A 17,457-nucleotide genomic window follows, 5' to 3' on the forward strand; every position below is an offset into this window, starting at 1 on the left:
CTAACAAGATTATAGTTATCTACATAGTTTAAATACAGTGATTTTTTAGAACTAAAAATGGATCTACAGAGAAAATGAATAGGAACTGCAACAATATGTAATACAAGAGTTTACAAAAGTAAAAATATTTTTCTTGATCCAAACTTTAAAGCTTTTTAGTAAATATTTTCCATTCATGCAGCTGCCCATGTTTGAAACAAATATCTGAAATACACAGAGCATATAGATCTGTGTAGAAAATGAATTGGTTTGATTCAGGACTGTCTGTAAAGGATTTTATGACCATTGACTGTCCAAACTGATTGACACGATCTTTTATGTTTCCTATTCTTCCATATTGCAAGGGATGAGCAATGTTGAAAAATCCCACAATTGACAAAACTTATGGCAAACAAGTAACAGGTGATGGCAAACAACACTGAGCATACTGCATACATGGACAGCAGAGAACTATTAAGCTCTGTCAAAGCTACCAGCATCCTCTGGAGCGATTTTAAGCAAACATGCCATTGAGAAACCTTACTAGTAATAGGCTGCACGGGGTAACAATCTTCTGGCTTGCAAATGAAATAGTGCCTCATGGTGTTACCAGAGGTGACTTTTGTGTTCAAAATATACTCAGGACTTAAACTGTGGTGTCAAACAGTGTCAACATTATGAGTGTGCAATTATTTCTGTGAGTTCATACTGTAAGGGTAATGATTGTAAAGAATGTGTAAAAATCTCAGAGTGCTTTCTGTGAGTGTTAGCTCATTTGGAATGGAGGTGGTGAAGAGACAATATACCTAGATGTTTCTCATATCTAGTTTATTAACATCAATATCAGAACTGATCTTCTTGAATGATTTTCTGCATCTTTTAAGTCAGCCAACAGTTTAAGTGATTTAAATGGTACAAATGCTCCTGGACCTTCTGAGTTTGGAGTTCTTTTTTTTTTTTTTTTTAACTATCAGCCAAAGACAGAAATCCCAAAATGACAATTATTTTTGCATTTTTACAGTTAAAAATGTTCATAACCCATATTAAGAGATAGAAAGTGGAGTATTTCATTCTCTGATTTGACCTAATATTTCACTTACACTGGAGTTATATTTTTTTGCTGCAATTTTCTAGGAGAGTCAGCCCTGATAAATTCTGAAGCTGCAGTTCTTTATGCTCAGGTGTAACTGCTTATACTAGTCTTTCCTTATTTAAGGAGCTGGGTACTACTCAGCACTTATGTAAACCATGTAACTCCACACACAGTAGACAAGCTAAATATAAGGTACACAAACGTAACTGAGAGTGCAATGTCACATAGCTACCTAGTGAAAAAAGTTCTCACTCATTAATAGATAATTAAGTTAAAATGTATGCTTTTCTTCCAAATTTTTTAAAAATATCAGTCCTTCTTTATTGATGGTCCCCATGCCCAAAACCTGACCAGAGACCTTGAGCTCCCACCCACTTACACCCGCACTACTTGAGGTGAACCTGTCATCTCAGAAACTACTTTTTAAAACAGAAATTTAAAGTTATATCTTTTAAAAAGTCTCTCTGGTACCTTTTGTTTTCTCTCGTTTTCAGCCTACAGAGAATGTTTGAAAGGGCAAGGCACGAGTTCAACTTTGTAGTGCTGGATGATCTGAAATAGCAAGTAGCCTGGTCATGGAGCTCAGTGGTTAGGGCTCAATGCTGCAGACTGGGTCTGTGCTCCATTTGACTGTGTAAGACACTTCCTTAATTAATGCCTCTCTCTCTTGGGAGGCTGTAGCTAGTAAATAATTTGTTTACCCTGCAATCTCTTTAAAGTCATGTCTCTTTCTATATGAGTATCACTTGCATAAAAGTGTAAATGAATAAATACATATTCCTTGTTTCATGTCATCTGCAATGCTAAAGAGGTCTGACTTTGGGATGGTGAACAAGTTGGTACTTTTCTAGGGCAAGAAGTCCTTGTGCCCATGATTTTTTTTTACCTTTAATGTCTCAGTCACTCAAGAGAAATAATGCATCCATTCTGTTTGAAAGGAAATGTGATTTATTATGAAATTCTATACTGAGATTCCCCCTACAACATCTGTAGTAATTAATTATTCCAATTTCAGGCTTTCAGGAGGGCCTTAGGAGTTTGTGAGTTGAAAGACTACTGCCAGAAAATAAAAAATAACCCAAAAAGCAATAAGTAGGCTAACTCAGGCTGTCAGATATTGGCAGGCTATGGGTAATTTTCCTGGCTAGACAGGAGGCTGACTGACTTTCCATACGGTAGGAACAAACTGCCTTTCGAGATTTGCAAGAACAGCTGTAACAACTGTCTGATGAATAGCATCACAGAGAGGGCTTATCTGAAAAAGGGGATTTACAGTAGGATGCAATTTACAGTTTGTCAAGGATTGCTCTCTTATTTTGACATTTTCACTTTTTAGAAGCTATTCTATTACCAAATGTAATTATTTCCAATGACAAATAAATTGAATAAAATAATGGGAAATACCATACAATGTATTTCATTGTGGCACTGATGAAAATGGTCTTGTTTGAATTAAGCGGTAAACAAAGAAGTGCAATATCACCTGACTCTAAATATGGTAAAACAGTAAAATGTGCTAATCATAAAAATAGCTTTTAGAAATATACATTTGTATACAGTGTTTTCCACATCTGTTAAATACGTCCTTCATATTATTATGATACAGTACATTGGCCTTTAAGACATCAAAATTAAAAAAATAATACCAATAATTAGCCAGAGAAAACCACATTTACAATCTAAACCATAAAAATCTGACAATTGTACAGCTTAGAACATATAAGAAATGGAGTTTCTAATATCTGAACAATAATGTCCATTTTAATAAGTAAATTGAGTTTCATACAAATTGAATCAAACGTGTTGTCAGCCAGTAAGAAACTGCAGTTCACAATTTTCTGTGAGGAAGTCAGAGTTTCTCTTCTCAGCCTTCAGGGGGTTCACACATGACATTTCATCACTTGATCTGTAGAAACTGAGAAATGAAATGTTTGCTTTAGTATGAAAGCATAGAATTTCATCCAGGAGAACATCAAAAAGAAGCCAAGACAGCTGGGGAAAAGAGCCAAGAGGACTATGACTTGAGTTTTTCACAAATCAAACAGATATAAATGTCTATAATGCTTTCCCACCTTAAACCATTGAAGGTTAAAAGAAGAATAGTGTTCCTGCAGCAGTGGACAATCAGGACTGTGCAACAGTATTTACTCAACTGTACGGCCCAAAATAATAACAGCAAATCAAGCAAGAGCTATTGAAGCTGAAGTATACCTCCCCTCGATAATGCTAATGCAAAAAAACTGCTAAATAATTTCTATTTTAGCAACAGGAAATAGAATAATGTATCTTGGCTGCTTTGCAATGAAATGCTTTATTTGCATAATAGCATTCAATCTAAATAAATTGCATGTATAGTTCTTTGCTTCAGCCCCATCACACTATTTTTATACCTTACTCCATTTCCATTGGCTTTGTGCTTTCAGCAATGCCTATAGTAACCAGATTGATGGATTTTTCCTCAGTTGCTTCCCTTTTACTTTGCCTATTTTGCTAGTGTTTTTGTGTACTTGCCATAGGATATAACAGTATATCCTTTGATTTCTTTTGTTGCTTTATCAGCCACACTGTGAAAATGCAAAAATCCACTGTTAGCCAACACTTTTGAGGTTCATTATTCCAGCAGAGGCTGGAGGCAGTTTGCATCTAAATATCTGAACCTTGCTATGTGACCCATTAATGCTACCAGCTTCAAGTAGGCAGGAGGCAGTTTGCATCTAAATATATGAGTCTTGCTATGTGACCCATTAATGCTACCAGCTTCAAGTAGGCATTGAGTGATGCTGCAGGGGGCATAAGGCACACCAGCTCCACCTACCCACAGAGAAACTGACAACACTTTCCTAATCGCATCTGTTTGGAAAACTGTCAGAAAATGTTAGCAGAAGTACATGGTTTCTTTTTTTAAAGTGAAAATTTCAAGGTTTTTTTCTTAATTTTGACAGGAAAAATGTCTTTCAGCCAATCTTTTCTGCACTCTTTTTTTGTTGGGGTTGGGGAGTGGGGTGGAGTCTGTCTTGTTTTATAACTGAAAAAGGAAAAGCTGATGAAACCTGGTGCACTTCTGAGCAAAGGCTGAAAAGCTTCCAGATGTTCTTTTTAGCTACTTTCCACATCCTTCAATGAAAAAAAACAAAAACAAAAAAAAAGAAAACAAAAAAAAAAAAAAAAAAAAAAAGAAAAGTGCAAAAAAAAAAAAACTGTTAAAATTTCCATTTACTGAAAACCTGGTTTTCCAAGTCACTGCAGGACTGTGCTCCTGACCTTTGAAGAAGTCAGGCATCAGATTTGCCCTGTACTGCAAATAGGGCACCAGGTCTGTGGTTGTTGTCTTCACAGGTAACCAGGATTAGGGAGAAAAGCTCATGTGACAGATCCCAGAATTTTCTTCTTTAAGTTAAATCATCCAGAAACTATTATTCTCTACTTGCACAGAGAAAATCTTCACCTCTTATGTTTTAGGTTTGATCCCTAGAGAGACTAGCTATAATGAAAAAGGCCTTTAAACTCACCCCTTAAGTCTGAGAGAAGCTTAATGGTTTTTAACTAGCTATTCATCTTAGAAGGAGTGAAAAAAAATCCCACTGTACATCCTATTAGCTCCAAAGAGAGTTCCTCTTTTCTGGCCTTAAGAAGCAACAATTATGAAATCAATAAGAGGCACATTTTGAAGTTATTTATCAAAGCTTTTTTCCCTTGCCATAAATCTTTCAAGCCTTTACCTGTTGTGAAACATTAATGTTTCACATTGTGAAACATTAGTGTTGCTAACCATCTGGACCCAAGTCATCAAAGCTGATGGTTGGAAACAGTGATAAAAATTTAGCAACCCCACTAGTCCAAAATATTCCTGTGTTCTTCCTTCAGTACATGGATTTCTTATTTCCCTCTCACTACAAATAATGGTAAAGTTTGAGAGGAAATAGTAAAATCTGAAAGAGCCAAACATTTATTTTCCCTGTAATGACAGGAATCCAGAGCTATGATTAATATAGAATAATTCAATGCTAATTTCATTCTATTTCTTTCTTCTGAATAGTGTGCAGTTTATCATCTGCCTTTATGGTAGTGCTGATGATATTAAAAAACCCTTATGATGACTAGTGGGTTTTTAAAATTTTTTTCATTTCTTTCCCCTTATATATAAAAACATCTCCTGACACAACAAGGATGAACTGAATTACGTTAAAGCCATCAATAAGCCTTTCATTTGATGTAGTTCTAACAGAAAACCACTTTAGAAAGTATGATTTGAACATAATGCATTTTAAAAATTGAATAACTCAACTGGGCATATAGACTGGGCATCCATAGACAATATCAAAGAAACTCTATACACTGTCCTAATTGCCATCATAATCTCTGAAAAAAAAAAAAAAAGATGGAGAGAGTTTATGGAATATTTATTGGTTCATTTTCCACCTGAAATTATTTCTGCTTTTTTCACTATCTGGATGTCTTTTTGAGCATGAGTTATTGGACAGACTCTTCTTAGGCATAAGAGTGCATTTCAGTCTTCCAAAAATGCTATTGCTACCGTTATTATAGTTCCAGTATAATCCTTCTGGCAATTTTTTCCAAATGCAAATTCTACTAGATTAATTTTAACCATATACTATTATCTTGTATATAATATTGGAAAGCCAACATTAAATAGTTTCCTTCTCACAGGGTTTATGGGAAGAGTTTTCTGGACTTTACCATGCTTATCTTCCAGACCTAAATGTACAGGAATAATTCTTACTGTATGAGAGTGTAGATTCTGCATATGTTTTTTGGAGGGAGTTTTAGGAATGTGCTATGACTAAATGATACAAAAGATGTACATGATTAACATCTTACCTTGTTTAAGCAAATGCTTAAAGAAAAGTCTCACAGAATATAGTTGTTACATACTTTACCGTATAATTTACCCCACAATAATTATAAGCAATAAGAGCATCCAAAATACATGAAAGACATTCACCTGACAAAATGCATCTGTTTTTAAAAATTCTTTGCTCTGAATGGCTTTTATGATAACATTAATCCTAGAAACTCTCAGAAAATGCAGCTAAAAAGAGGATGGATAGATGATGGTTCACATATACATATGAACTTGAAACCCAAAGCCTCAAGTATCCTTCCTCTTTCTCTCCTGTCTCTTTTTTCTTGCCAGACAAACCCATTCTCAGGACTGGAATTCTCATTTTAATAACTGTAATGGAGGCATCTGAAGCTACTGCTGACCACTGCTTGGTAAAATTGTACATCTGTCTCTTGCAGGCTCCTCTTGAGTAGGAGACTTGATGCTTGACACCTTTCTAGGTTTCTGCTGGTGCCTGACTATACTTTGACAGAAGGTTATGTGACCGCCATACATCACTTTCTGCAAAACAACAGCAAGCCCCATTAAAATGCAGCAGGTACACTGTCCTTTCACTCCCAACACTGGCCCTCATACTTGTGCTACCTCAAACTGCAATTGTAGCACAACTGCTTTCACTACCTCTGATGCTCACTCCTGTTATCTGTACAACTGAGAATTCTGAATCCAGGTCTGCAGATGCTGCTCTTATGTCCTCGAGGATAGCATACTCTGTTTCATCTCAAATAATTTCTATTGATTATGAAATGCACTTTCTGGACCACCAAAGAGATGAAAAATGGAATCTGTCTGCAGAGTAGGCATTAAAAAAAAAAGGCAAAACAAACACAAAAATATAATCAGAACTTAGTGGGCCACTTTTGATCTAGATATTTACATAAAATGAGAAAAATCGTTATGCAGTACAGAAAGTAGTAATGCAAATTGCCATTCTGTTTATTTGCTATGTTTGACTCAAGATAATATCCTCCTTTTCTCTTAAGCAGGCACTCACACTGAGTGCAAAACACTGTAATTTATATTTGTAAGGTACCATGGGGACATGCACTTTTGTTGGCTTTTACACAACATGATGATGAAGACATCATCAGTGGAAAACCACAAGGAAGAAGCAGAGCTTACCAAGGAACATTCAATTTGTATTAGCTGTCAAATTGACTTCACAGCTGTGTTCATTTGAAGTACACCTTGCACTTTGTCCCTTGATTTAAAGTCTCAAATCTCTAACTCAGTAACAGTCATAAAAGTGGCTTAGTTTAATGCCCTCATATGAAATGTAAATGCTCAGTTCAGTAGGTGCGAGCAGGGGAACCTGAATGTGTATCACACTTTTGCTGTTTTCAGTTGTAACCCTTGTAAAAGATGAAAAACAAAATGATGGCAGTAATGCAAATTTTTTTTGTAATGAACTAGTGATAGAATATTCACTGCATTTAACAAATAAAGGTATTGTACAGTTTGATAAATATTAATAAAGGATAAAAGAACCACTTGCACCTTCTTTAAACCTTACTTCAAATGATGAAAACTAGTCATTATGTTTTGGACTCTGCCAATCATACTTTAATTGCTAAAAACATTACAGAATCGTTTTTCTGTTCAGTGAACAGCTTAATTGCTTTGAAGTGCTAGTATTTATGTGAGTCCATGTGAGAATGATTGGTTTAGTCATCAGTGAAAACAAACTTCTATCTTCTCTATATTAAAATGCTCTGTTTCACTTGTTTGTCCAATAAAAATCTGCAGGAAGAATAAGATAGCCCTATCAGATACTGATTTTTTTCCCCTAGACCATCATATCTTCTTTTTCAGAGTCCAGGCAGAATTGTGGTAAATGCTTTTTGGTGTAGTGGTGGAGAGAGGATCCAATATTTGCAGAGTGCTAGCGAGGGCACACTGCAGTTGAGAAGATGGTCCGGTATGAGACTGAAGGAATGACTTTGGGAATAGAGTCACCATGATCATTTGAGGGCTTGAGTAGGGCCATGAAGGAAAGAAGTGAATCTATACACTTTATTTAGACTGTGTGTTTTTCTCCTGCTAGGCTGCTTTTGCAGCAAAATCTTCCTCTGCAAGGTCCTTTATAGTAGTAGAAAAAGACTTAGCACTAGTAGTATAGTTTCTGGTGACAGTGGGAGGGATCTGAAGCTGGAGGCACTGGGCCTTCTGCAGAGTGTGGGGTGGGCCAGGATCTCCAAGCAGATGTGGAAGAGGTTGGATGGTGGGGAAGTGGTGCTTTAGCAGAACTCACTGCCCTGAAGTCTTTACCAGAATGCACCCACATTGCTACACCATGGTGAAACTGTGTTCCCACCAAAATCTCTTTCCTGTTCTCTTTTGGCTGATAAAGCCAATCCAAATGCAGTAATGCATCACTCCCTGATGCTGTCCACAGAGTTCCCTCAGCCCATACCAGTGTGCCTTGAGGGACACTCAACACCTCCTTGGGATCCAGTGCCAAATAAAGTAGAGGAAAAAAATGTTACACCTTTGTTTATCCCTGCATATGAGTGGATATTCATAGCAAATTCTCAGGGGTATGGCTCTTATTGGAGATCCCTGGGTGTTTTCTGTTTCTTGGGATGCTCCATGGAAAAGCAGGCCCAACTGAGTCCTATCATGAATCACAGTAAGTACTGTACTTTATCATCCTGAATGCTACAGAGGAGATGCTTTTAAGGTACAGGGTGGTGTAAAAAAGCTGTAGACTAAAATTCCTACTGAATTAATCTCTGCTTAATGTGAGGAGTAGGAATTCTCTAGTGTGAGATTAGGTGGTCAAATTAGTATTAATGCTCAAGGCAAAAGTTCCTGTCCTACTAATGCCAAGGGTGCAGTTTTGAGCACACAGTTTAATGCATAAAGAAACTACTAAAACTTGTACCCTGCAGTAATTTAATATGTCTACATTTTAAGAGTGTGCTTTTAAAATAAAAGAAAGTAGGTGCTTAAAAGAAGAATTGCCTCAAAGTAATTCTGCAGAAAGGACCTAATAAACTTTCTCACTATTGCCAAATTAGAGTTTAGATAGGTATCAAAACCCAAAAAGCACTCATTCCAGGCAAAATAATTGTAGGCAATGATGTATTGAGATGAGAAGTGTTCTGTCTAATCAATCTGAGATTTTTCAGATACTTGGAGGCAGAAGTTTTACTCAACAATCAGGTGAAGTGACATTAAAAAAAATAAAATAAATGGGAAGGAGTGAGTACTGGAAGAAGATGTTGGAAGCATATAGCATGAGACAGAGATAGTGGGAAAGCCCAGAATAAACCATAGGAAGCAGTAGTGGAACGAGACAAAAAATGCAAAATGAATATTTAAATGGTGACAGAATAATGAATTAAGACAGTCAATTGAATATACAGGATATAGAGTTAGCTGTTTAAAACTGTCATCTGTGAAAGTCTTGCTATGGCAATGTGATCCAGGTGGAAAGAGCAATAAAAGATGGTCCTATTTCAAACAGTTTTTAATTTGTATTTTCCTGCCTAAAGCTTATTTGAATTCACAGTGCACAGTAGAGTATAATATTTTGGTTTTATGAGGATTCCAAGAGACATTAATTTTAAAATAAAAGTTACAAAGCAAAATGTTGGACTTGGGGTCAAATTATGGTCTGCAAATGGTGCAGAATTGTTGCATCCCGAGTTAGTACAGTTAGGGAATTTAATAAATGTTAGCTAGATCGGTTCTATGTACCCCCATTTCCCCTCATAATGGTTTGCTCCAAGCTGTATCACAGGAGCTCAGTCATGTCAATCTTGTAACCACTCCCCTTCCCCTCGGAAAGCTCTGTATCAATCACCCCATCTCTGTAATCCCATTCATCCCAGAACCCTGTACACACCCCTGTTATGTTCCCATAGGTTGTCGTGTTCCACGTCACTCCCCTGTCCTCTGTCCCCAATAGGCAAGGGGAGCTTCCTCCCCTGTTGGCCTGCCCCCTATTTAACCCCCTGCTCCTGGTACCCCGACACCATTTCTGCCCATGCTGGCTTGGGAACAGCTGCATTATCCACTGCTGCTCCCATGCGGGAATAAAGAGTTCTCAACCACGTGAGCAGGGTGTGCTATCTTCCCTCATCCTTTGTCTCAGCTCAGCGTCTGGCTATGGTGCGGCAGACGCTGCCACGCCCTAGAGCTCTGTACCCACGCGGTGGCCCCGGTCTGGCCCAGAAGCAGCACGCTAGCCAGACACCCCCGCTGCCCGGGACCGGGGGGAAGAAAAGCGCAGCGTCGCACAGAATCTCATAATAGCTGAGAAAGGATTATTATAACCTTGCAAAGAGGGAGCAGAGAAGAATTTAGCCTTTTCATTCTTTATTTATTTGGTCTGGAAAACACTTTGTTAATTTTGAAAGACTACAGAATAGTGTAATTTTAGAAATCAATAGCGACAACAATTTGGAAACTTCAGACACACATAGCAGCATTACAAGCTAGCTAAGTTGGTATTTGATTAACTTCCAAATCTTCATTTTGGCAGACTGAGCTTGTCTTATTCTCAGTGATTGCTTTTTTTTTTTTTTTTATTTTGTTGAAATTGCAGTTAAAGTTCTATCACCTTCTAAATAACTTCCCTTTTCTGAGGTGTGTAAATGCCCACGTATGGATAAATTCAATGTGCCTTTCATATTTTTATATAAATCATGCAGAAAATCTTCTTAGTAACACATTTGTATCTTCTAAAAAATGGAGACCTTTTGGAATAATTGGGTCACTAGCTGTATTGGCTCTGCAATTTGTATTGAAAAAAAACCAAAACATTTACAATTTCTGCCTTTTAGTATGGAAAAATAACAATCTTTTGGCTTTTCAATGTTTGCAACTCTTTACTTGAGTGAAGGATTTCAACAGAAAAATGTTTCCTTTGAGGGTTTTCCATTCAGCATTTTTGATGCTCAAGGTTACTGATAAAGCCTGTGGAAAGAAAGTTTTCTAGGGGAACTAAAGCTATTTATTTTCAAAGACTAACACACCAGGAAAAATGTGTGATGCATGACAATTGCTCAATTTCAGTTAAACCTTAGAATTTGATGATTAAGCCAATAGACTCAAATCCATAACACAGACCCAATGGTTGTCCTGAGTTTTTCCAGAGGATTTTTCTGCACCAATGAATGCCTAGAAGTTACCAGTGTCCCCCTTCCCATCGACCACTTTCCCAACATACCTCATACTGCTTCTTTGGTATCTATACTAGGTTACTGTTCTGATGCTTATTCCCGCTATACACAGATGGGGACGGTTGGTTGTAAGTGACGGATGGACAAAACCCAGTGCAGCAGTTGAACAAGTCACCCAGATTTTCCTGGAGTCAGCCAAAGTACAGGGAAGTAAAAGAAGGGCCGCTCCACCAGAATTAATTAAAATTATATTGGCAAAAATATTCATGGGTGGAAACTACAATCGGTCTTATTTAAAGTGTTGAGTTACTTCAATTAAATTCTGGTGTTTCTTTTTTAGCCATAAGGAACAGCAAACAGCTTGGGATATTTTTTAGAAGTCATCATTGTCCTCACCTGAAAAGGGATCCAGGTTTGCTTTTAAGAGGTTGGTGTTTGGCTGTCCTTGTTTCTGCACTTCACTCAGAGGTTGACTATGCTCATAAATTTTGGGCCAGCAAGACCTGTGGAGCTAATTTGGATCTACTTAGCCTAAATAAAAATAATGAGGCTATTAATACTGAATATTAAGGTCAACTACATTATATCAGAGAAGAGTTAATCTCATTTAGGCAAGTATTTTGTTTACATGTCTAAGAGAATTTTTGGCCTGATCTGTCAGCATTGTTTACCTCTGATTAAATTCACTAATTGGTGTGTGGTTTTGTTTTGCTTTAAGTTGGAAGCAAAGCAGTTGTTTTTAGTAGAACCTGAGCCATTAAAATTAAATATTTGCTGTCTCAAAATTATCAGGCACCATGACTATATTATTAAATGATGACTGAGACTTCAGGCAGGTCAAGAGAGATAGCAGGGTGCAATGAAAAAAGTAAAATAGATTCATTGAAGAATATATTGCCTGTTGTTCCACAGATATTTTTCTTTACTGGAAAGCAGATAATTTTTTATAAGCTTAAATAATTGGGAATGCTCCTTTCTGACATGCCAAAGAAAGGCATTTGTTGGTCTGATCTCTGAAAGAGGTGCTACTTCTACCTGCACATTCAATCTTCTGAGACATATTGCCTACCACATGGGCTCATTGTCAAATCTGAGAACAGAACCCAAAATTCCTGATCCTTCCTCCTTCCTGATACTTTGCTTAAAAATGACATAAACATAAGAGAAAACCCATTATTTTCAAGCTCTTTTTCATCAAATCCATAATATTTTAATTTCTGTAAATCAATTACATTTTTTACATTACAATGTTTTAAAAGTTTTATGATTTTAAGTTTTGAGGATTTTTTAACTGGGAGCTAAATGATATAGAGCAGATTTGGAGGAATAGATCTGAATTCAATAAAATTAGTCTGCATATTTCTTTTACAAGAATGTGATTACAGACAGGAAAATCTAGTAGAAACAGACACAAAATGCATGATAACATTGCCTGCATTTTCTGCAGGTTCCCGTGTGATGTGCACAGGATAGGATTTAAATAATAATTAGAAAAACATTATGTAGTCAGTCATAAACCAGTAACCTAGTTAAAATGCTGAACACCACTTAGGAAATCTTCCTCTGATAAATTGACTGCCAGGAAAAATGGGGAGGAGGGGCAATGGCAAGGTCCTTCCAATGACTCATGTAACAGTGGGTGAACAACAAACACCTCTACTGTGCTACTGCATATATTAAATATAACAAAAGGGCATATCAGGAAGTTTCTTACAATTTTTGGTTTCATGGCATGCTTTTATTACTTTCTCCATTTTTTCAGTCACAGGTTATTAGATTTACTGCAGCTTTGGAAGGTACAAGGAATTAGTATCTGTCGGGTATGGTGCCCCTAATGACTTTCTTAGGTTGCTCAAGTACAAACATCTCACACTGATATTTATCAAGTGAACACTATCTTTTACCTATTCATTTGTCTTAGGAATGAAGAACATCGTGTTCCCCCGACATTGAATGTAAGATTTCAATGAATGGTAAGTGCAATAGAAAAGACAAAATTTTGCATGATCTTAGTGATTTTTAAAGTAAGCTGAATAAAATTTCTGGCACAACATTGCTTCAGCCATTGCCATTAATTATAAGGTTTGTCCTTTATTTTCTAAGTAGTCCTGTACAAGCACATTCAGAAAGCTGTAAGTTGTCAGAATAGCTACTGATCTTTTTGATAAGCCTAATTAGCCAATTTGGCTGATAATAGTCAGTCTTGTCTGTCCTGATGATATGGACTGAAAAAACAGACATCTAAATGGACAGTCACATATTTGATTAATCTTGCTACTTGAAATATGCAAAACTGGGTTTAAACTAGATGAAATTAATCAGACAGATTTTAGTTCTTTTTCTGTAGATTTTATTTTGCTTTCTGCTGAGTATTTTCATAGTTCAATTTCATTCAAAATAAAACAAGGAAAGTTTAAAAGTTTCATACAGATTTGCTAATAAATTAATTTCCCTTTAGCTGCTAATAGGAGGGGTGTGATGCATACAATCAACCCCTTAACCAACCTCTAGTGGTAATTTGGTTCAGACTCTGAAGGAGGTAAAGGCCTGAGTTATAGCCCAGACAGCCAAGAACTCCTCTAGTTGCAGTGTGTTCTCTGAAGACCCACAAGGAGTGGCACAGGAAGCACTGATGTGAATGATGTTGGAACACCCATCATGCAATTAACACATGAAAAGCAGGTAGCTTTTCAAAGTCTCACTTATCAAGGAACAAAGAAAGTTAAGGTAAAGGGAATCTCATACATTCTTTTCCCATTGCATATAATTTGACTACATTCCGGCCACTTTATTCCACAAATCTGACAGCCTAAGTGGGCCTTCTTTGAGCAACCTGGCTGCTGGGTGGTGGTTTCCCCTTGAGCTGTGACGCCTCTTAAGGTTACTTCTTGAAGCAGACAGACCATTTACCAATGGCAGATGTTTGGGAAGTGACTGATACTATACAAAACCTTTTAGTATGGCAACTATGATTTGTGCCTTGGTAACTCTGATTTGTGCCTTGGTGGTTTTGAGTCATTGTTCAAATGATTGTGCTATACAGTACTACAGTGAACCTTGCCACTGAACCTTGGCTAGTTACTCTTCTACAACATCATATCAAAACCACTTTTGCTAATACATTTGACAGTATACCTGCCAGCAATCTAAATCACACATTTGTGACAAGAGGGAAATGTTTTTTTATGAGCTTTGGCCACTGCACTAGTTGGTTCCATTGATTTAAATGGTAATGGCATCAATTCCTACAAGAAATATAGCTATTATTATATCATAATGGTTTTACTTTTGCATAATGAAAATCAGTGCAGCGAGAGGATTATCCTGAGTTTAATGTCTGTGGCAGTTTCTGGTATTAATATTTGAAACATTATTCTCTATCAGATATTAGAAACAAATTTGATAGACTGAAAACATGCAGTGTGGAGGTGGAGAACAGGGCAAGAGAAAGAAATCAAATACGCTTGAGAGGTAAATACAATGGAAATATACTTAATAAAAAGGGAACTATAATTGTTGAAATAACTGCTGTAAATCTACATTGTAACCAGAACAGGGCCTTTTATAGTCTCTGTATCTTTGGTTCTAAAATAATTTAATAAAAATACCTCTTAAGACATCTCATTAAAGTTGACTCATTATTGTGGAACTCCCATCTAATAATGCTTGTCTGGCTTCATTACTTTTAGCACAACTACACCAGCATAAAAATAATACTGTGATTGTGAATATATCCTTCAAATTCCAGCCAAGCACTAACCAGTGTCTGATCTGAGTTATGACACCATAAATCTACTGCATTTGCATCACATACTCTACCAGAAAACAGTTTGCTGTACTGAATGCTCAACTACTGAACCACTACCATGCTATTACTATTATAGTTATTTACTATGAAAGGCTGACAGTTTGATAGGCACTATTACTCTTAGGCAATGTAATACATATATGAGTGCTTTTGTATAATTCATTACAGTTAATTATTTTGTTGGCATTTTATTAACCATTGGCTAAAAGTGTTTTGTGTTTTTTTTCCCCAAATATATAATACTTCAGGCTTTCAGTGAAATAACTTGTAGCTACCTGTTTTATTTATAAGGGAGTTGCAATGACTTGATCAGTGCTTCCTCAATGATTGATTAACACCCTTTGAGACAAATTCAGAGAACCTTTATACCTTAGGTTTTAAGTTTTTTTGTTCTGTTTTGGTGTGCAGTTTTTAGCTTTATATTAACTGTTACTAGGATCTTTTCACAAGGTGGTGAAGACAAAACAATCCTATTCTAGCTGGAGACTCAAGGACAATCTCTTCAAACTTCAGCCCCGAGGCATAAACAACGTGAAAAGAGGAGGACAGGCAAGCAAGCAAGGAGGATGAAACTTCATAATTTGAAGCTGTTAATTGGACAGTTAACTCCTATATGCAAGTGGACTAAAACATATAAAAGTGTGAGATCTTGTGACCAAGCCCTCTTTTGCTTTCATCTTGGAGCCATCTGGGCAGAGCCACTGCTGGCTTTGGTACTGCCAGTGTGTGGTCTTTGAAGTCACTTCAATAAATATCCACTTTATTCCTCTTAACTCCATCTAGCCTCTGTTCCAGCTCCTTAAGGCATCAAGATATATGAAATGTTCTGGTTCTGCACCGGGTTGTCCATGTATTAAATCAGCAGAATTAGGGAACCACCAAGGTTGCTAATTCAGAAATGTTCTTCCTTCAATCTTTCCACCAGTCTGCACAATATTAATGATATTTCTGATAAAAAGGGACTTGTTATAGAGGGTCTGAGGACAAGCTGCTTCTCAAATATTGTAATGTGTTGGACTGTGTTGCAAAGAGCACTTTTCTGTTCTCTCCTTTGCAGACACAGGGGTAAGAAAAGGTTATTTGTTTTCCTTCCCACTACTTACAGTTTAAAGCCATGGCAGACACACAAGACCTGGTTGATATCACTGGAGATTTGTGTTTGGGTAATTTGTGACCTGTTTGTGATTTGTGTGTGAACTTAATTTAGTGAATGTAAAGATCTTTCTTCATGAGAGCCTGTTTTCCATAAAATGGGATGAATGTGTTGTCTTTGTCACAACACTGTTGAGGGACAGTTTAAATTAAAAGGAATGCACTAGGAAGGAACACAGAAATTATAAGTTCACTGCTACTAGAAACTGTTCAGTGTTAGGAACGGAATGAAAGCCTGAATTATGGGTCCTGTAAAATCTGGGATAACCAACTACTTGCTTTTTTACCTAAAAGGAGCAAAGGAAGTAGAACTAAGTTTTCAATCCCTATCACTACCTCTGATAATCAGTTAAGTGATTCAGTTAAGTAAAGTAAGCTCAGGAGCTACATAATAAACCAGTGACTATTGTATATATATAAAACTACAAAGTGTGCATAGTCCTTGTACAGGCAAGAGTGAGAGGCTGTGTGAGAGTACGTGGATGAAAGCTTATGGCATACTTCACTGAGCAAGTAGAAGCCAACTCTTTAACATATTCATACATAGATGGATCATGTTTCTGAGATCACCTTTTAAAGAACTCTTCAGTATAAAAATGCAGCAAAATTCTTTGGGAATTTTTATAAGGAGATCCTTTAAGCCGGAGTGTCTGAAACACTGGAGACATTTACTGAGACACTTTTGTGCAAATAGAACAAAAGAGACTTTCTCAAGAAGTGGTGTTTGATGACTGCAGTAGGTGCCTCAAACGCATCATGTCTCAAATTGGAGTTCAGATGGGCAATCAAGTTATTGCTGCGGAAAACTTTTTCACACTTTAGCTGAGCCATAATGACTGTTTGTGGACATGTCTTTAGTTATAGGAAATTACAATCTAAGGTTGAACAACATCCTATTCTATATGGGGGATGAAGAAGGTGTGCAGATGTTGAGTAAAATGTTGTTTTGTGGGTGCAGCCAGGCAGACAACTGAAGGGTTCTGAAATCCATGCCTGAATTAATTCAGACTACATCTTTCTTTACAGTTGATCTGGGCTGCAAGCAGGCATGAGGACAGCTGCCATCACTCAGTTAATGTGCAGTAACCTGTTCCCTCAAATAGACGGCATGTGAATTTAGAGAACTGATCCGACCAGCTAAACCCACAGCATGCATCCTGCATAGCCACTTCCTTTGCAAGTTATAATTAGATATAAAGAAATATATTTTTGAGTCCTCTGCTGCAAAGATGGAGACCCACATATATGGATTCAGAGGCTCCGTTGTATCAGCACCTGGATTCTGGCAGTGGGTATGACCTTTTTGAATACCCCCTTTATTAACAGCCTTAGGAAAACAGAATTCTGTTCTGCAATCCTGCAGCAGGTTTTAGGAAATGACCTGGCAGAAGATTTAGAGATAAATCTGAAGAACTCACTAAAGGTTAAGATC

The 17,457-nt window shown here is 36.9% G+C and overlaps 1 protein-coding gene across 9 annotated transcripts in view; it reads right to left on the reverse strand.

Moving 5' to 3' along the window:
• Window positions 1-1,521: 1,521 nt before the first annotated feature.
• RALYL (RALY RNA binding protein like) overlaps window positions 1,522-17,457 on the reverse strand; it is a 374,914-nt gene continuing 358,978 nt past the window's right edge. For all 9 annotated transcript variants that reach the window (XM_068185890.1, XM_068185868.1, XM_068185909.1 and 6 more), the window contains one exon: window positions 1,522-2,987. In XM_068185890.1, coding sequence (XP_068041991.1) covers window positions 2,953-2,987 — 35 coding nt within the window. In that variant the 3' untranslated portion in view covers window positions 1,522-2,952. The remainder of the gene's footprint in view (window positions 2,988-17,457) is intronic.

This window comes from Anomalospiza imberbis, chromosome 1, assembly GCF_031753505.1.
Source record: "Anomalospiza imberbis isolate Cuckoo-Finch-1a 21T00152 chromosome 1, ASM3175350v1, whole genome shotgun sequence".
Taxonomy (NCBI): domain Eukaryota; kingdom Metazoa; phylum Chordata; class Aves; order Passeriformes; family Viduidae; genus Anomalospiza; species Anomalospiza imberbis.